The sequence below is a fragment of the Drosophila santomea genome, chromosome 3R (genome assembly GCF_016746245.2).
Source record: "Drosophila santomea strain STO CAGO 1482 chromosome 3R, Prin_Dsan_1.1, whole genome shotgun sequence".
In the NCBI taxonomy this organism is placed as follows: Eukaryota; Metazoa; Arthropoda; class Insecta; order Diptera; family Drosophilidae; genus Drosophila; species Drosophila santomea.
The window spans coordinates 7,443,990-7,462,819 of record NC_053019.2 but is presented as its reverse complement, the minus strand read 5'-3'; the positions used below and the strand labels follow the sequence as shown (position 1 = coordinate 7,462,819).

General features: G+C 44.0%; 6 protein-coding genes across 8 annotated transcripts; 3 read left to right on the top strand and 3 right to left on the bottom strand.

Moving 5' to 3' along the window:
- The first annotated feature begins 249 nt into the window (after window positions 1-249).
- On the top strand, window positions 250-2,308 carry LOC120452618 (axoneme-associated protein mst101(2)). Its single transcript, XM_039636923.2, has 2 exons — window positions 250-551; window positions 618-2,308. Exons 1-2 carry the CDS (start codon window positions 362-364, stop codon window positions 2,075-2,077), a joined length of 1,650 nt encoding a protein of 549 aa, XP_039492857.1. The 5' UTR covers window positions 250-361; the 3' UTR covers window positions 2,078-2,308.
- On the bottom strand, window positions 2,188-5,141 carry LOC120452619 (arrestin domain-containing protein 17). Its single transcript, XM_039636924.2, has 4 exons — window positions 4,916-5,141; window positions 4,296-4,451; window positions 2,848-3,690; window positions 2,188-2,726 (listed from the first exon to the last, which is right to left on the bottom strand). Exons 1-4 carry the CDS (start codon window positions 5,028-5,030, stop codon window positions 2,572-2,574), a joined length of 1,269 nt encoding a protein of 422 aa, XP_039492858.1. The 5' UTR covers window positions 5,031-5,141; the 3' UTR covers window positions 2,188-2,571.
- Window positions 5,142-5,452: 311 nt separating this feature from the next.
- On the top strand, window positions 5,453-9,311 carry LOC120451298 (PAX3- and PAX7-binding protein 1). 3 transcript variants are annotated; one of them, XM_039634861.1, is made up of 9 exons: window positions 5,453-5,780; window positions 5,836-6,137; window positions 6,595-6,835; window positions 6,893-7,075; window positions 7,172-7,825; window positions 7,922-8,470; window positions 8,534-8,726; window positions 8,789-9,112; window positions 9,171-9,311. In XM_039634861.1, the coding sequence occupies exons 1-9, from the start codon at window positions 5,561-5,563 to the stop codon at window positions 9,220-9,222; spliced, it is 2,718 nt and encodes a 905-aa protein (XP_039490795.1). In that variant the 5' UTR covers window positions 5,453-5,560; the 3' UTR covers window positions 9,223-9,311. The 3 variants fall into 3 exon arrangements, with proteins under 3 accessions (XP_039490795.1, XP_039490797.1, XP_039490796.1); XM_039634862.1 differs by lacking the exon at window positions 5,453-5,780 and having other exon boundaries at window positions 6,010-6,142; XM_039634863.1 differs by lacking the exons at window positions 6,893-7,075; window positions 7,172-7,825; window positions 7,922-8,470; ... (1 more) ...; window positions 8,789-9,112; window positions 9,171-9,311 and having other exon boundaries at window positions 5,836-6,142; window positions 6,595-6,679.
- Window positions 9,312-9,620: 309 nt separating this feature from the next.
- Window positions 9,621-12,389, bottom strand: LOC120451299 (E3 UFM1-protein ligase 1 homolog). The gene is made up of 5 exons (XM_039634865.2): window positions 12,214-12,389; window positions 11,155-12,155; window positions 10,564-11,035; window positions 9,829-10,487; window positions 9,621-9,775 (listed from the first exon to the last, which is right to left on the bottom strand). The coding sequence occupies exons 1-5, from the start codon at window positions 12,291-12,293 to the stop codon at window positions 9,633-9,635; spliced, it is 2,355 nt and encodes a 784-aa protein (XP_039490799.1). The 5' UTR covers window positions 12,294-12,389; the 3' UTR covers window positions 9,621-9,632.
- Window positions 12,390-13,006: 617 nt separating this feature from the next.
- On the top strand, window positions 13,007-16,009 carry LOC120451770. The gene is made up of 2 exons (XM_039635699.2): window positions 13,007-13,163; window positions 15,132-16,009. Exon 2 carries the CDS (start codon window positions 15,152-15,154, stop codon window positions 15,506-15,508), a length of 357 nt encoding a protein of 118 aa, XP_039491633.1. The 5' UTR covers window positions 13,007-13,163; window positions 15,132-15,151; the 3' UTR covers window positions 15,509-16,009.
- A 90-nt stretch (window positions 16,010-16,099) lies between these two features.
- On the bottom strand, window positions 16,100-18,730 carry LOC120451769 (THO complex subunit 4). Its single transcript, XM_039635698.2, has 4 exons — window positions 18,297-18,730; window positions 17,595-17,796; window positions 17,058-17,255; window positions 16,100-16,630 (listed from the first exon to the last, which is right to left on the bottom strand). The coding sequence occupies exons 1-4, from the start codon at window positions 18,540-18,542 to the stop codon at window positions 16,476-16,478; spliced, it is 801 nt and encodes a 266-aa protein (XP_039491632.1). The 5' UTR covers window positions 18,543-18,730; the 3' UTR covers window positions 16,100-16,475.
- Window positions 18,731-18,830: the final 100 nt, after the last annotated feature.

The window sequence follows — 18,830 nt, the reverse complement described above, 5'->3', positions numbered from 1 at the left end:
AATTTTACTCTCTTTTTACTCTTACTTTGATACTGACATTGTTACTGTTCAGCCTTCAAGTCGAATATTGATCACAACCTTTGGAAAAATGCACATGACTAGACTGACTAGTGCTCCAGACACAGAATAGTACATTATATATTATATTCTTTGAATATACCCCAGTTATATGTTTAAAATATTTATCATATTTTCCTCTCTCATACACTGTGATAATTACGTCATTGCATGCCCATTTATTTTCCAGTTTTAGGAATATCATGGCGCAGATCGGGTCAAAATCATACTAATTTTTGCATTTCAACCCGATTTGTTTTTTAAATTATCTGTAAAATTTTGGAACCAATACCTTAAAAAAAACATGTTGAAAAGAGCCTCGTTGGCGTTGAGCTACTACCCTGATGCCTGTTTCCGTGTCTGCAGTTGTAGCACGTGTCTCCGAATGTATCACGTGGTAAAATGCAGGGAGGATCTGAATGTTGTTCAGAAGTCAAATCAGGACTATAGGAGAACGCCGAAAGAGCTGCACAGCGTGCTGACTTGCCAGAAGGGTAGGTTTTCTAATTTTAGTCACTCTGGTGCAAATAAAATTTGATCTTCAAAAATGTTGCCTTTAGGTACTTACGATATCCTAAGTCATCGACCCGATCAGCCGCTGCGAAGTGCGTTCCTGAAAGATCTGGAGAAACACCTGAACCAGAGAATCCTGAGAAAAGAGTTTTTGGGTCGTGAGATGACGTCCTTTAAGCGAGAAATTTTCTGCGAAACAGCCAGTTCCGCCGATGGGTGTGGGGAGGAAAAGTGCGGGACAGGGTCGAGTAGGGGTAAGAAAAAACGTGGAAAGTGTGGAAAGGGTGGTGGAAAGAAAGGGGATGATGGAGAAGATGACATGGAAAGGCTGAAAAAGCGGTGCAAGGAGTTTCGGTCCGAGAAAAAGTTAAACAAGTGCAGGGAAAAGGTTGCAATGAATAAGTGCAAGAAAATGGCAAAGGCGAAAAAATGTCAGAAAAAGAACAAAATAGAGCAATGCATGAAGTGTGTCAAAAAAGAAAGAGGAGATGAGGATGAGGAATGTGAGGTAGAGAAAAAATGCCCCGACGAGGAGGAAGAGTTGGAAAAGCTGAACAAGGAAATCCAGAAATTGGCCGATCAAATGAACTGCGAAAAGTTGGCAAAAATAGAAGCCATCAAACAAGCCTGTCGAGAAGAAAAAGAAAAGGAAGAGTGCGCCCGGTTAGCTGCAGAAGCCCGGAGAAGAGCCGAAGAAGAAAGAAAACGCGCAGAAGAGGAGGCCAGGAGAATGGCCGAAGAGGAAGCCAGGAAAGGGCCTGAAGAAGATCTGTGCGAAATCAAGAGACAGTGCACCCTGCTGGCCAAGGAGGCGAGAAAGAAGGCGAAGGCCAAGCAGAAAAAACTAAAGGCCCTAGCCGCGAAAGCCAGGGCCAAGAAAATGAAGGAGCAGTGTAAGAAAATAGCCGCAATTCAAAAGTGCCGCCAACAGGCGAAAAAGGATCAGGCCGACAAGGATAAGGCGGAATGCGAAAAGGCCGCCAAGGAGGAGGCTGACAGACTTAAAGCCTTGCAAGAGGCTGAGCTGGCCAGAAAAAGAGCCGAAAGCGCAGATAAGGCCAAAAAAGCAATGTGCCAGAAAATCAATAAACAGAAAAAACCAAAAGAAGATGTATGCGCTAAATACAAGTTCAAAGAAGCAGTCCAAGTTAAAAAGGAAGCGAGCAAATCTGCACAAGTATCGGATGTAAAAGAGAATAGCAAAAAGGAGATCGCCAAAACGCCACCCCCGCCTCCTCCCCAACCACCAAAAGCTGCTAATCCATCCCCTACACCTCCACCACCCTCACCACCCAAACCCAAACCCAAACCCAAAGCCAAGCCCAATCCCGACGGACTGTTCCAGATATGCAAAAAAATAGCCGAAAAGAAGCTTAGACAAAGGAAAAAGAAAATCAAGGTCCTTAAGGCCAAATGCAAAAAAATAGCTCTTAAGGAACAGTGCAAGTGTGAGAGGAAAGCAAGAAAGGCCAAGGAACTGGATGAATACTGCAAGAAAAAGAAGTAAACATGGAACAATAACACCCCTCGAAGTTCATTGATCTTCCAATGCTCCATATAAAACAAGTTCCTATAAACTCAACGCATTTGGCTCGCAGGTTTGGCTAGGCCCATCAATTCTTCATTCTTTTGTGTTTTATTACGATAACAGTCGTACATCAGTTTTAGGCACTATTGCTGGCTTATAAAATTAAAAAAAAACAAATTAAATTTGAGCATTAAAAATCGGAATTGACAATTGTGCGTATTTATACGATTATTAAATTCAACACATATGCAGTCATAAGTACTGTTATAAGTAACAGAACTTACGTAACAATCTAGTGCTTTATATTTCAAAAAAAGGTGTATAGGTTTTTTTTTTTTTGACTGCAGCTGTTTATGCTTCCTATTTGGACGGAAGTCTTTTAATCAATAAATGCAAGCCGATAAAAATTGCAAAAGGGAGGATACCCCCAGAGACAGCAAGAAAAAAAGAATAAATATCATTGTGGGACCAGTTTAGAGATTCGATGGCGGTGCTGTGGCATTATTAAACTGGAAGGTCGGATAGCGTGGTGCGAAGGCTCCGTCCCCGATTATCTGCGTATGCTCGGAGTCGTCCCTGCCGGCGATCGTTGGTGCCCGGTACTGTGTCTCCACAAACTGCGGTGGAGCTGCAAAATTAGATATGAGTAATTAAATAGCTATTCTGTGTATATCTTGCTAAAAAGCTAATGAATTGTAGTAAATGTAGTAAAAGTACGCAACAGAGACATATCTAAAATTCATACTTACGTATATTAGGATACAGAGCACCGCCACCAGTGCTGTCAGCCACATTCCAGCCTAGAGCACCACCCACGCCATCGCCGCCAGGAGGGCTGGCTGGACTCACTGGCTGTGTGGGCGCCAAGGATGGATCCTCGGACTGAACCGCCGACGGACCATCCGTCAATTGAGGAGGTGGCCGTACGCCAGCCAATGGAATAGTGCCTAAGGTGATTGGCACCTTGCCGGTGAGATTGCGGTGCGGACCGCTGACATCGCATTCTACATGCAAGTCATAGTCCAAAGCGATAATGCCGCAGTTGAGAAGGTTAGTCGGTGGCAGCGCCGGAATTTCCATTTGCTGCGTAAACGTGCGAGACTCGCCGCCATTAACTGGGCCAACACTTAACGTGGCTATGATCACCTTGGACTCGCGCTTCTCGCTCCGGGGCTGGTTCGTGTGGAAGGTGACCAACTTTCGCAGTTCAAATTTTACTGCTGTGAGATTTACGTTGCTGGTGTTGTCCACCTCGCAAGTGATGGGCAACACCTGCCCCGAAACGAATCCTGTTTGCGGGATGCTCGTAATTACTGCCAACGGTCCTGAGCGACAGCAAAAACAGCAGAAGGACTTTTCCAGCTCGAGCTTGCTTGGTTCCTTGACTCGAGGATTGAGATTCAGGTCAACGGGTGCTATCACAGTGAACGCCATCTTCATGTCCTGATCGAATTTCCAAGGACGATCAAGCGTCACCTTGATGGTAAAGCGCACGTGTCCGAATTCGCCCTCAAAAGAAGAGGGCAGATTAGGCGGCAGGGCACAGGTGAATGGATAAGTGTGTGTGCCAGGCGGCAATTCCGTCTCAGAGCCTGAAAATTAGAGGAAGGATATATTATATTAAATACATACTAAATAAAACTATAAATAAAGCTTCAAAAGGAAAGGTTATAAATGTTGTAAGGCTATTAAGGTTATTAAATCTCGTAAGGCTTATTAATTTTCATAAACCTTACAAGATTTAATTTGAATAGTAGAGTAAAAGGGTCCGCCTTTCTTTGGATGTCTGTATAATAATCAAGCTTTACTACCATACTTTGGTTGGTTAATAAGAACCATTCAATTTTTATAATCAAAAATGAACATTTTATAAATTTCTAATAGCATAGAACGTTTTTATACAAAAGGGTATACTATATTTCTTGAAAAGTATGTCATATAAATATTATTCATCAGGTTTACTAGCTGAATCGATCTTGGTATGAGCGTCAAGGTCTGGGAAACAATAAAAGCTATAAAGTCAATCACGCAGGTTCTAATGCCTTTAAAAATTTGATTTGTATTGGGGCTACGTAGGTTTTAATATACACTTCTTATTAATAAATTAACTAAAAAGTCGTTAACAAACTTTTCTATTAATGCCATTATTTCGAATTTTTAAGGATCAACCAAATTCTCAAATCTTTTTTGTACTTACTGTTTTTGCCGCCCAGCAGATAGTACTGGATTTTGAAGTACTCCTCATGCCCCTTCAGTTGAGTCACCTCGTTCTCGGTCTTGCCCTCGCTGGTGGTCACGCTCTTCTCCTCTGTCCACTCGGTGTTGGCTTCTCCCAGAAACCGAATGATAATGCCTACGAGGAACAAGTGACTGTATTTACTGAATGAAATCGACAACGTCACTGTCGCGCTTTAATTTTAGCTATAAATAATATGAAAAGCACTCTACGGCATATTCTACGGATGACATCATCGCTACCAGGCAGCATCTGTCTCCCGTGTTTGATGACATCAAAATGTAATTATTGTGGAATGTTTGCCACCATAGGTTACATGCACTCCTCAGATCTACATATTTACTTACTTTCTTTTGTATTCATACTTAAAGCTATTTATAGTTGTTATCACCCTACTGAAAAGAGGAGAAAGTGCATGTCTTTGGAGGGTTTAACAACCGCCAGCATGCTGAAACAAGGTCGTTTAGGAACCGAAGGACAAACCCACATTTGTGGGTGGTGCACCGGCTTTTTATGACAGGATAAGGAAGTTAGTAACGAATGACAGCAACTGCACATATTTGTACTTGAATCGCACTTACCTCGAACTTTCTTGGGCGAATCAAACGTGAACTTCACCTGGCCGTTGACCGTCTGACCAGCGTAGTATGTGTTCCACGGGTTGTCCAATTGCACTTCACAACCTTTAAGGCCCATGTTTGAGATTCTTTGGCTCTAGGCACCAATAAGTTAACGACTTCTCGGTCTGTTTTTAAACGCCCTGCGGTCGCTGAATTCAGAGGTTAGAGATGGGCGTTGTCGGTATCTAGGGATGAAAACAAACAAGATATCTGCCGATATTTTAATATGACCTGTTTTAAATAAGCTTGCCTGGGTATACGAATAAATTTCCTTATCACTACTACAACTACTTACTAAAACTATAAATAGCTAGACTGTGAACTATAAAGTGTAAAATTAGCGAAGTCTTGCATTTAAAAACTAGATTTTTCAAAACAGTAAGAAATTTGTGTATATTATCACATACAGAGAAGTTTTTGTGAGTGCTTTACTATTGACGTTCCAGCCCTGCTCGTGACTCACGTGGACACGAAGACGCCATCGAACAATTTTCATCTCTATTACAATACGACAGCAAGAAGAAGAGATTTTGTGAAAATTTGCTTTCCTTCCGAGTTTTCATTGATTAAACAAATCTCGCCAAACAAATAATAGTATCGTGGAAAATGTCGCTTTTCCGCAAACCGAAGAAAATCCAGCGACGTGTGTTCTCCAGCAACGCTGACGAAGAGGAGGACGGTGCATCCTTGGATCCGGACGCCGAAATGGAGGCGCCTCCGCCACCCATAATTTCCGGCAAGAGGGAGAAAGAGAAGAGCCGGAAGGCCATAAAGCCGCAGGAGGACAACAGCAAACCAAAGGCGCTACTCAGCTTCGCAGATGACGGTGAGTGATGCCGGGATATACGAATCAGGATTTAAAATTCCCCATTCCTTTCAAGAGGACGAAGGCGAGGTCTTTCAGGTGCGAAAGTCGTCGCACAGCAAGAAAGTGATGCGCATGCTGGACAAGGAACGCCGCAAGAAGAAGCGCGAGGAACGGGCGGAAAACAGCGGACTTCCCGGGGGCGAAAATGGTAGTACACAGCATTTAGAGTCATCCGGTGGCCCATCATCGGGTCCCCCGAATTCCAACTCGAATCCTGCCAATGCTGGCAGATATAAAAGTGCCAGCGATCAGAGTAAAAGTAAAAAAAGTGATAATCATATGATCCAAACCGAAATACGCACAGACGACTTTGTGGTAAGGTTATTATTATTCAATTTCTTCTACAATAATACCGTTTAACGAAATTTTAGTAGAGCACTTAGCAGCAAATATTAGGTTGAATGAGTTTATATGTGAAATTAAACATTTGTTGGATTTTCTGGTCCTTAAATGCCATTCCTAAATACTCGTAGCTTAGACGTTGATTCACTTGGCGTTTCAACCGGCCAGTGATGGGAAGTGTCCAGGATCTGCGATCCAACTATTGCTTAACATAGAATTTCGAATTTAAAACTTGAACCTGACCAGAGGAAAACAAATTAAATATTTTTTAGCATTCATTGACCTATTTTTAAAATTACCGAAAATCAAAACCATTGCTTACACCTAGTTATTTCCCCGCCATTGATAAGGAGGATGAATACCAATGCCTCTCCCTAAATGAAGTCCTTGAGAGATCCTCTATAACATAAATCGTATTCCTTGTCCCCAGCTAGTGGTTAAGAAATCGGAAACTCCCGAGGCAATTCTGAACGGTAGAGCTGCCCTCTGCGCTGGACGGGAGGACATGAGCGATGAAGACGACCAGCAATCCGAGGATGGTGGCCATGACAAAACGCGCCACCGCTTCTCCAAGCCAGAACATCTAAAGCAGATGCTCGAAAGTGGTTCCATTCCGGATGCAGCAATGATACACGCTGCCCGAAAACGTCGGCAAAGGGCTAGAGAACAGGGTAAGATTAGAGACGTTCCCACCATAGCAATGACTTACGCCTTGTCCTAAATTCCAGGTGCAGGCGACTACATACCTGTTGAGGAGCCCAAGGAGCCGACCAAGCTAAGCAGTCGCCTACCGTGCGAAGATGTTGAGGGCGATCAGTCGGATGACGAAGAACGCATGGACATGAACGATATTACGGGACGCAAAGAGCGTGAGGAGCGACGCGAGCAGTTTTATGCTGTCGAGAATGATTGTATGTAGAGGGAACAAGTCTGATTTGCGGCCAGAGCCAGGCTAATTACAGGTGAAGTTTTTAGACAATTGTTAATCTTTGCTTAATCCCCTGCAGCCACCGACGGAGATTCCGATCGGGAGATGAACGAGTGGGAGAACCAGCAGATCCGCAAAGGTGTTACGGCAGCCCAATTGGTCCATTCTCAGCATGAATCCGTGCTATCCCGTTTTATGATCAAGCCTGCCACGGTGGGCATCGGAACCGGCATGGACGACGGAGATTCATCAGTGGCCCAGTCAACGTCCACTTTGCTGGAGCAGGCATATGCTAAGAATGCCCTCGACCGCACCAACTTAGCAGCAGCAGTTCGATCAACCGTCAAAAGCAAAAAGGAGAAGGCCAAGGCTACAGCTTTGCGAACGCCTCAGGAGATCTTATCCGCCATTCAATCGCGCCTAAGCGAACTCAAAGAACGTTCGGCTGATCACAGCGCCAGTATAGCTAGGATTAGTACAGAACTAAAGGCATTAAAGCTCCAGCAGTTGCAGTGCCAGCAGAACGCACCGACAGCGGCAGCAAAGTACAAGTTTTACCAAGAAATAAAATGCTATGTGAATGACCTTGTAGACTGTCTCTCTGAAAAAGCGCCAGTGATATACGACCTAGAAAAGCGTGCACTGCAACAGTATGGCAAAAACCAACGTTATTTGGTAAACAGACGGAGGCAGGATGTCCGTGATCAGGCCAAAGAAATCGCGGAATCAGCAAGTATGAGAATTTTGTTTCGTTATATAAAGGGATAGGGAAATAGTTTGATTATACGATAAACTGCATACATGGTAATTTTTAATCTTCTGTTTTTAGAACCTGTACCAGCTGCCTCCCGCCGAACACCTGAATATGAAGAACAAGTTCGCCGTGCAGCGGAAAGGGAGGGTCGAAGGACACGTCGGCGATGCGAGCGCGAGCGTAATGATCTGCTTTCTTCTCACCTGGATGGCATGTCGAGCGACGATGAGATTGCCGATCAACAGCAGGAACTAAGTGTGGCTTCAATGGCGCAAATAGAATCCCTGTCCACGATTGCCGTTGAAGACGTTACTGATGACTTCAGCAAGATCGAGCTAATACTAATGAAGTTTTTTGCCTGGCGAAAGACTGACATGTCGTCATACCAGGACGCATTTGTTAGCCTGTGCCTTCCGAAACTCTTGGCTCCGCTGGTGCGCCACGAACTTGTTCTTTGGTCGCCACTGCTGGATGAGTACGCGGATATAGAAAATATGCGATGGTATCAGGCGTGCATGCTTTATGCGTCTCAGGCAGATGAAACTGTGGAGCAGCTCAAGAACGATCCGGATATTAATCTAGTGCCGGCGCTGATTGAGAAAATTGTGCTTCCTAAAGTGACTGGTGAGTCCTACACAAATTAAAAAAAAAAAGGGTTGTGGGGTAATAAATTAATATATTTTTTAGCTTTAGTCACGGAATGCTGGGACCCATTGTCTACCACACAGACCCTGAGATTGGTTGGGTTCATTAATAGATTAGGTCGCGAGTTTCCCTTGAGCGGCACAAATAAGCAGCTTAACAAACTGTTTGAATCCATCATGGAACGCATGCGGTTGGCTCTAGAAAACGATGTCTTTATACCCATTTTTCCAAAGCAGTAAGCAGTTACTCTTTTAAAATATAGATCACTGTTTTCATTTTCCCTTCTATAAACTTCAGAGTGCAAGAGGCAAAAACGTCGTTCTTTCAGAGACAGTTTTGCAGTGGTCTAAAGCTGTTTCGCAATTTCCTAAGCTGGCAGGGCATCCTGGCTGATAAGCTACTGCGCGAGCTGGCGATTGGAGCGCTTCTAAATCGTTACCTGTTGTTAGCTATGCGAGTCTGCACGCCAAACGATGCCATAAACAAAGCTTACATCATTGTAAATACCCTGCCTACAGTCTGGTTGTTGCCCAATAGCGAGACCATCAAGAACTTGGAGCTTTTTATAGGGTATATTAAGCAAACAATAGAGAGCTGTGATGCAAGCAATCCAATCTTTATGTAAGTAATGAAACTTTGCTTTTAACTTTAGCAGCTATAATTGTTCTATATTTTGCAGGCAATCCAGCGAAAAAGCCAAGCAAATACTTCAAAGACTACATAGTTTATAAAGTGCAGGGACAAACATTGCAGTGACCGCTCACATCGTTCCTAACAGTCAAATACTCGTTGTAAAAATCATAAAATGCACAACATATATCGGTCTTGTAAGAAAATCTTAAAACCATGTATATAAATAGCTCCGTAAGAGATTTATTAAATCCAAGCTTGAGCTTACCAAACTAAATAGAAAACAGCCCTTCCAACATAATCAATTTTAAATCGTTTTTCCAAAAACAAAAACCCTCAAAAGTGATAAATATAGGAACTTTGTTTAAGGCTCATCGTTTTGTATTTTCATGCATAGCAGTAATAAAAACCATTTAAAAATATGAAAATTTAACAATTTCTAAATCTATTGCAGACCAGAACAAATTTACATAGACGCAATTTAATGCTTTGGAAGATTGGAATAGGAGGATTAACAATCAGCCTTAGAAACCGATGCGCGTGAAAAGTTTTGGGCTAGCTCCACAACTTGTACCTGCATTGCCTGCAGATGTTCGTTGGCCACTTTCGATTCACTGCTATCAGGAGTTGCCTGCAGAACTTGCAGGACCAAATCTAAAATGTATGTAGGAATTAGTTAAACGTAAAATGTGGATGCAAAAACTGACCGTGATACCGGAGCAGCAAAGCGTTCTGCTCATCGTTTAGTGAGCCGCGAATGTGCTGCAGAATGGCAGAAACGAATTTTCCAGACGCGTGCAAAATGCTTCCAGTGATCGTGGTGAACAAGATCAGTGCAGCCAGGTGCAGCAGCAGTGCCGGCTCTTGGCACTCTAGTAGCTGGTTCTGCAGCTTCTTTTTGTGGTCTGCGATTAATAGGCGGTCTTTTTTCTTGTCCACCTTTTTAATGATCATGCTGCAGGCCTTTAGAACCGTTTCCGTAGCCAGTTCAAATTCGTCAATGCTCTTATTCAGGGCTTTGTTTTGCTCAAGCAACGAGGCACGGTATTGAACCTCGCATTCTTGAGCCAACTTAATACGCTGGTCCACATTCAGGTTGGTATTTTTTACAGTCAGATTGCATTCGCCTGCCACGTAAAGGGAAAGTTCGTTGCAAATGTCATTCCCCAATGACTTCAGCAAGTATTTAACCAACTGAGTTTGCGTGTCCTGCGGAAAAAGTTTCAGGCCCTTTTCATAGAGCCTTATGTCTATCAAAAACGTATTGATGCGATCCTGGATAGCAGCATGGGTCTGGCGGCGATTTGTCTGCGGTGTAGCCTCGAACAATTCCTGAGCACGTGCCAGGGCCGTCTGATTAAATTGGCTATAATAAAATGGTTACCAAAATTTTAATTAGCACCACACCTTTTGTTTTGATATATTTTGTTCATAAAACGTACTTTGTATAAAGCGCAGAAATGGGTTTCGCCAAATGCTCCAGTCCCTCCTCTTCTAGGCTCGCAGTAATCAGTTTAACAATGTCTGCTGTCTTGACCAGCTCCAATGGCTTCACTGCCTTTTTGTTTCCCGCACCACCGCCTCGAGAGCTTTGCTGTACATCGTCCTCATCATCACTGTCGTTATGAGCCGCCGCCTTTCCGCGTTGATGCTTCTTTGTGGACTTGGTCTTAGTTTCACGCCCTTGAGCTCCTCCTCCTGCTTTGCCAGAGGACGCCTTTTTTCTCCGCTCGTCGCGCTTATCCACCTTGCCATCGTCCTCTAGCTCTTGAGTCGACACGCTTCCCTTCTGCGCTAGAGTCTTCTCCACAATGTACTGCTGGTATACACCGCCGTCGACGGCCGCCTTTGCCTGAGACTCTGCCAACGCTTGACAGGGCTGAACCAATTGTGCGAGGTATGGTTGCGAGAATACTAAAATTATAATTTGTTGATGTATATGACATGAAATATACATTTCATGAAATTAGTATCTCACAAGGGGTGAGATTACATTAAACATATTAGGCCTCGAACTGGAGTCAAATACGTACCGATGCTGTCAAGATACACGAAGTTGTTAGGATTACTATGCTTTTGTCCCATAATGGTGCTGAATACCTCCTCGATATCCTCCTCGGACAGATTGGATGGAAGTATGGTGGTCAGATCCAGATACTGCTTGGTGGCACTGCACTCATTAAGCGCCGTGACCACCGTGAGCTCTACAAGTCGAGCGCCAAGGGCCACACGCTTGAGAAAGAGAAACTCTTCGTTAGGGAACTGCTTGCGAATGTAGGACTTGGCATCCGAAATTCCCAGCTTTTGGATGGCGTCGTACTCAAGGAAGCTGTTCTGCTTGTAAAACGAGTTCACCCAGTCGGCCTGCGTCTTGGCATAGATGAGCGGCACGTATTGGGAGTTGGCCAGCTTGGACGTCACCTGACCAGCTGGCGCAATTTCGTCCAGCAGCGAATGGAAGATCTTCTCTTGTACCCCGATTTGCTGCAGAATCACAGCCACATTTATGGGCCTGGTAATGGCTGCCAGGGCTCCCCGAATCTTCGCTTTGCAACGTTGGATGTAGGCCTGGGTAAAGAACACCCGCGGGTTTGAGGCATCCTGGCGACCCTTAATGATCTTACCGAGATGCTTTTCGACCACGTCGTGTTGCAAGAAGTCTGATGGCAAATCAAACTGGGAAGCCAACTCCGAAATCGAAATCTCTCCTCGCAGAACCAGTTTCTCGTTGATCTCCTGGGCAATATGACTGATGTAATCCTCGTCGATAAGCTGTCCCAGTACCAGGTGTACGCTTGGATTCTCCGCAGCTATTCGCTCAGCTAGGACCTCGATTCGTGACAAATCCACATTTAGGGTTTTGCTGACCTCCACCAAGTTGGCACGACCTCCGTTCACGTACAACTCGTCCTGGATCTCGCGCTCCAGGTGATCCGGCGTAATGTACTCCTTGCCATCGTTGGTGAACACTACTTCCAGCATCTGCTTCTCTAGCAGCAGCGTGACAATCTCCACGCAGTTTCGCTCCGAGAGCCTTTAAAAATTGGTAATGTAACCACGTTCAAGCAGGAAAATAGGAAAGCTTAGCTTACTTCTGCAGCGTGGACGTGAGCTGCGCCTTTTGAAAGTCGGCGGCCAAGCGCTTTATCTCATCCCAGTCACCACTACCCATATTGTTATGATTCGGTGAGAAAGTAGAGATACAGATATTAGACTCTGCTCAGATGCAATCTGAAAAACCTAAAATGAAACGTCAACAAAAGTGAAGTGTGACCAAACCGCTAAAAAGTAATTTTACTGGTTTTCATGGCACCGGTTGAACACTGGGCTAATGTTTTGAGTCTGTCATCGATCTTCTCGACTATCAGATACCCGTTACTCAACTACCGGGCGTTACTAGAAACAAGTATCAATAAAAAAAAATATAGATATATATAAAAATATATATATATATATATAAAAAATATAAAAAATTAAATATTTTTATAAACTGTCGTTTGGAAACCAGTTAAGTAACCCAACTACTTTAAAGGTCTAAATTCGTGAACACTCTTCCTCATTTTGAGTTTTAATACCCTCGCAAGAATAATAATAATGATGCAGTCAGAAGATTCCCACGCAGTGAGGGAGACATTTGTGGGGAAATAAAGTATAAATAATCTCAATCAGTATAAATGGGGAAGATAAAGCCATGGCCGTCTTTGATCGTTGATCAAGTTTTTTTTATAAATACAGTTCCCAATTGAATGAATTAATTTATTTAAAAGTAGCAATTCGTTCTTATAGGTGGCGTGTTCGTCAACATAGATACTTAACAGAGCCGGATACGATGCTGTAAAATTGAATGTGACCAGACTTAAAAGACTTCCCCTACGAACGGAGCGCAGATTTTCGGTATAATCCCAATACTCTACCGCGGTCGCTCTACACCATTTTTGAAATCAACGTTCGTTGGCAAGTGCGCGTCGTTTTCCGCATTTCTTATTCGCAAATTTATAGCCTGACTGCTTCGAGTGAAGCCGCGTTCCGAAGTCTTTCCAAGGTAAGCGTGACTTGGGTGACAAAAGGCTAGGCCCATAGATATTTTGCCGACAGCGGCACTGGCGGCATCAATCAATAATTTTCGCAGACCAGCACTTTTCACTTGTGTCATGGAATTTTATACACCGAGCGCAAGCGCTGTCTGTGTGTTCGTGTGTGTATGTGCAGCTGCTTTTCAATTTTATTTAGCACAGCTGCCATATGCATTATAAATAACACGTCCTCCGTGGAAGTGGAAGATTCCCGGTTTCTGCTTCGGTGATTTGGGCTCTGGTCCCCGATAGGGGAGTCGCCGGTTGCCTCTCTTTTTTTGGCGGCCATATTGGTCGCGTTTTGTGTGTTTCGCTTTAGTCGGGCGATTATTGCATGCACCTAGGCACAGAAAACTAGCCGAAAGCAGTTTGAACCGAACCTCAGCAGCCTGCTCTTGGAGTGGTTTTTGTTTACCTCGCTTTCTGGTCGGCCAGTTTCCGTGTGCATCGCCGTTTAAGTCTAATCGATGATACATTTTAAGTAGGTCTGCCGAAACTGGATTTGCGTCTAATGTGTTCGGGCCATACATATTAACTTGGTCAACAAGTCGGTGAGGCAGCCAGCCCTCAATTTCGAGTTTTATCCAGATTGCTCATTACTCATAATTTCAGCACTACTACCAGCACAAAGCACAGTTAATGTGGTTTTCGTATGCACGCAGATGTGTGTGTGAGAGCCGGCAATCGCCCTAGGGAAGCAAAAACAACAAGTACATTGGAAAGGGAACACGGCAATCAGTCGCTGTTATTGCCTTTCTGCACAGAGAGAAAATACTGTCTTGATGCGTCATTTCTTACAAACGAATTTAATTTGTTTTCGGTGTTGTGATGGTCTTGTAAATGACATGTTTGATATCACTCCTATTCAACATTTTAAAATATACATACATATGTATGTAGATGACGAAAATGTACAATGATCACCATTTTGTGCTGTGCACTGCGGTACTTTTGTTTTTTGCCCAGGCTGAAAGCGTCCTACTATGGGAATCGGAATCGCTTGTGAGCCGTCTAATCTTGAGATCTTTGACTCGCTGCGGTCATTCACATTGCTTTGTTTTCCCATGTCCCAACAAAATTGTCAGTGTGTGTGGCCTCTGCTTGTTGTTGTCGCCAACAGCCACCCCAAATGGGATACACCATGAGCGGGAGTTGGGCTGAAAGTGCCTTCCCAGTGGATGACGCATCATTACAAATGCTTTACAGCACTTGCCTCAGATGTCATCGCTTAGGAGGCGACCTCTTTTCGCCATAATCGAGGCATAAATAGATGGAGAAAAACACTTATACATATGAATGGGATACCTCCCAAGTAATATTACGAAACTTAACTTTGTTATTTGCATCTTGGTTACTTGGAAGTGTGCTTTCTAGATGGGGAATATGAAAAGCAGGACGGTACATACACATATGTATGAGTCACAAGTTAATAACTTGATAACTAGCTAACTAGTCATAACATAACTAGTCAATAAACTAGATAATTATTGCATTGCTTTCCACTCTGATTGTTGGCTCTTATCATCGCCGACAGACTTTTTAGTTTAAAGTGGAGTCAATGGGTGCTCAAACGCACTTTTTGAGCCCATTGTGCGAATGCTTGACACAAAAACGGAGAAATGAAAAATGCCGAACACAACAAAAAAAATGCGACAGCCACACAAAGCCCAATTACAGTTAACGGCAAAATTAAAAATTAAAAAAAAATAAAATATAGACAAGTGCCAATGAGTTTCTATGTTCATGGTGACCGTTGAAAAGGTGGCAGAAAGACAAAACAAATAGGTCTCGTTTTCACTCCACTTCACAAAGTGTTTCCTGTGAGGCGAAGTCGGGTGACTGGCGTCACATCCGCAAATGGCGTGACTGAATTTGTAGTCTAGGGCACTCGTATTTCCGACCGCATCTGATTCACTTTTCATTGTTATACATTGCAGCCACTGAAACCACAACCAGCATGACATCCACCGAGCTGAAAATCGGCCTGACCACCAGTGCCCGTCCCTCCAGCCGAGTGCTAAAGCCTCCAGGCGGCGGACACACCAATATCTTCTCGGAGCCCGACGTGGCTGTTCCCGCCCCTCGTGCCAAGTACAACCAACAAAACTCCTCAAACCTCAACGCCTGCATGGGCTCCACGGATCCCAATAAGGTGGTGGAGAAAATTCGCGAAGAGGTCTCCACCCAGAAGGAGGAGGCCAAGTCCGCCCCACCCAGCCAGCCCAAGGAGCCGGCGAACAAAGCAGCGGCCACGAATGGAGAGGCTCGCGGTCGAGTTCCACCCGGCGGGTTCTCGTCGGGCGGATTCTGGTAGGGGGAGTGTGCCCGGATGCAGAAGCAGCTGACAAGCATTTGATGACTCACCATCACATCCTCAGACCGACAAGAATCATAAACCTATAAATATAACTCGCTTATAACATACGTATACACCTACATTTAGAGGCGCATTACCTACCTATACTAACATGCTGATCAGCCGAAGAAGAAAGAAATCTGATTATATTTTGCAAAGCAGCACTCCAAGTCGTTCTTCCTTTCATCGTTTCATTTTCATGTCCCACATTTGTTCTATTGTCTAAGTAAAAGGTATAACATGTCTAACGAAATTGTTGAAATTAAGTAAATCGTGATTCCGCCCCACAAATATGGATGATATGGATTGACTTTAATAAAATCTACCACCTACTAAGCCTAATTTAGCATTTGTACTTAAAGTGTCCAAGCGAAACTTCTTATAGTCTGTACAATTTGTCCAAACGAATACCATAATAACCATCGATGTATTACTCCAAATAAAACATTTAATTATAAATTATGGCTCTTTTATTTGTGCAAGTTGGCGGAGATTCTTGGAGATTCTGAATACTCCTATACGCCTGCTGAGTCAGTAAAGACAATTCGATTTGGTCACGAAATTAATTCTAGTATTTATTACACTTCAGTTTAGAATTACAAGTGTCCATTAATTAATCGTCGAACTTTGTAAAGCGTATTTCTATATATAATAAATACAGCATCAAATGTATTTCAGTTAGTTGACTTATCCCAACATCCGCTGCGTTGACAGAATTAACAATAAGTGGATACATGCGCAAGTGGGATTTAGGTATTGATGTCTGATGTTCTTAAAGTGAACAATATTTAGATCTGCTCCTGGGCGCGGCGTTGTCGATCCGGATGCATTCATGTACCAAGCGGGGGTGTCCATATGGTAGACTTAAAACTAGGGATTGTGTTTCTTTTTTGTTCTTGTAAGACTAATTCAGACTATTGACTATTTAGATCTTCATGTCGTTGATGTACGAGTCCAGTTCGGCGTCCAGCTCCTCGGCAGTGGGGGGTGCCTTGCGCTCCCGTCGTTGGCCGCCTGCCGCCGGCTTGCCTCCGACTGGACGTTTGAAGCCACGACGCGGCGAGCCACCAGCTTGGCCACCTAAAGAAAAACAGTTCGGAATGGAAGTGTAAGGATTGGAGCAAGGGTTTACCTTCAGGGACCGTAATCATAGTCATTATTAAAACTAAACTAACGTATTTTACCCAACTAATATCGTACTGAATCGAAACAAAAGGTCGAATAATTACAGAAACACTTGCCAAAACATCGCTATAAAATATCTTTTATCAAGATGTCAATGACTCACTTAAGTCCATTCATTAAAATAAAAACATAAAATCCACTTATAAAAATTGAAAACTAAGAAATAGGTTTTTATCGAAATAAATAAGCATTTAAAAATCTTTGTGGGAGTGCATAGATCCAAAATTGATCTGAAATGGTTTTTAATGAACGATGTTTGAGGTAAAAAAAAAACAAATATGGGCATTATTCACGGTCCCTGCTTAAATATTTGGATACGCACCACCACGCTTGAATGGAGCTGATGCAGCACCACCAACGCGACGCTTGACATCGGTGGCGGCTACAGGACGGGTCAACACGGCCACATCTGAGACGGCCAGCTGAATGGTCATAGGGCGTCCGTCCAAAGGCACGCCATGGTACTGCTTAATGGCCTTCAACGCGTCGGCGCGACGTTCAAAAATCACGTCAGCGGTGCCTGCAAAGAAACGGGAATAATTAAAATACATTGCAATAGTTTTAATAGTAAGGTTATGCTTTTGTTAACTCTGAAAGAATTCAAATTAGCTTGCTCATAATAAAGTTTATACTGCGACCTTATATGGTTAGCAAATTTCGGCAAAAATCAATTTACTAAAGCTTTATTTTAACAAATGAAATCCGCTTTGTCTCTGGATAATCAGATCTGCTTTCAATCGAAATTTATATATATTATTTGGTATGTTTGTTTCTTAACCTTAATGCCGCCATTTTATGAACAGCATCTACCGAAACTTTTTACGAAGCGACATGTAGTTGGAGAAGAAATAAAACTTACCCAACGAGCGACCAGAGCGATCGTAGTGCACTGCCGCCTTCTTCATCGGCCCAAAGTCGTTGAAGAGCTCCTTGATGTCCGTGTTGGATACGCCGTAGTCCAGGTTGCCGACGATGAGACGGGTGGGCCCGGATCCTCCACCTACGGCTCCCCTCTTTGGTCCGTCATACATATCGTGTTTCCAAGCGCTGTTCACATCGCCCTAGAGGTGGGGGTAGTATTAGGTAGAAGGTAGATGGGTATTTCTTCGAACGCTGGGCGTATCAACTATATGTATGTGGCGGGAGTAGCCGTTGCAGTAGCAGTTGCATCGTATCCTAGCCCCAAGAGGACAGCCATATTGAGCGGAGACACTAGAAATGCTTGTTAACTGGGTAGGGTTCACGTGGAAACGTGAAGCGTGAGACGTGGGGGAAAGTTAGTTAAGACACAGGTGCGGTCTGTTTGGTATTCTGTAAAAACGGGGTTAAAGGAACTTGAACTTAAGGCTTTGCTCGGGCTCGAAGATTTGTTCCCTCCGTTGGAAGGCGCATGGTGGCCATTTTGATTTTGATTTTGAATCTGAGTCTGCGTCGCGTCCAAGCACTGTTGTGCGGGTCATGGGCCGCAAGACACTTGCTTGGATGCTCTGTCCTGGTGAACTGAGCACGGGGATGATCTGCTCCGGCTGCTCCGTTTGGCCATTGAAACGCAATGAATTACCCGTGGGAACTTGGCCTTCTGAACGGCTCCGCCGGCCACCCCTCCTCGCGGACCTTTGAGCGCGCTTCCTGGCTTCCTGGGCGACCCGCCGGCACTGGCGCCGCCACGGCGGGCATTACTGGCAGTACGCTGCTGGCCGCCCGGCTTTCGGGCGCCACCTGGTCCGCCTCGGGCGGCTTGCGGCTTTTTTTGCGAGCGAGTGGACTTGATGATGTCGTCAAGGCTCATTTCAATTTTGTCCACCATCTTGTTTATTTCGTGCGTTATGACTACTTGGAGATCTTTTGAAGTATGTGGAAAGGTTTGCTTTCTGCTTGCAACCGAAGGACGTGTAAAAAATGTTTTTTTTCTAAGGGAGCGCGTGGAATTTCACAAAACTCTGCAAAAACGACGCACGAAGAACTACACAATCGCCATCTTGGTTCTCGGGAAAAAAGTGTTAAGTAACGGTGTGCGTCAAAATAGCGACGACCAGCTGGCATTCAAAATGGAACGGTGAAATAGGGGAAGTATGGAAAAATATTTCATTAATTG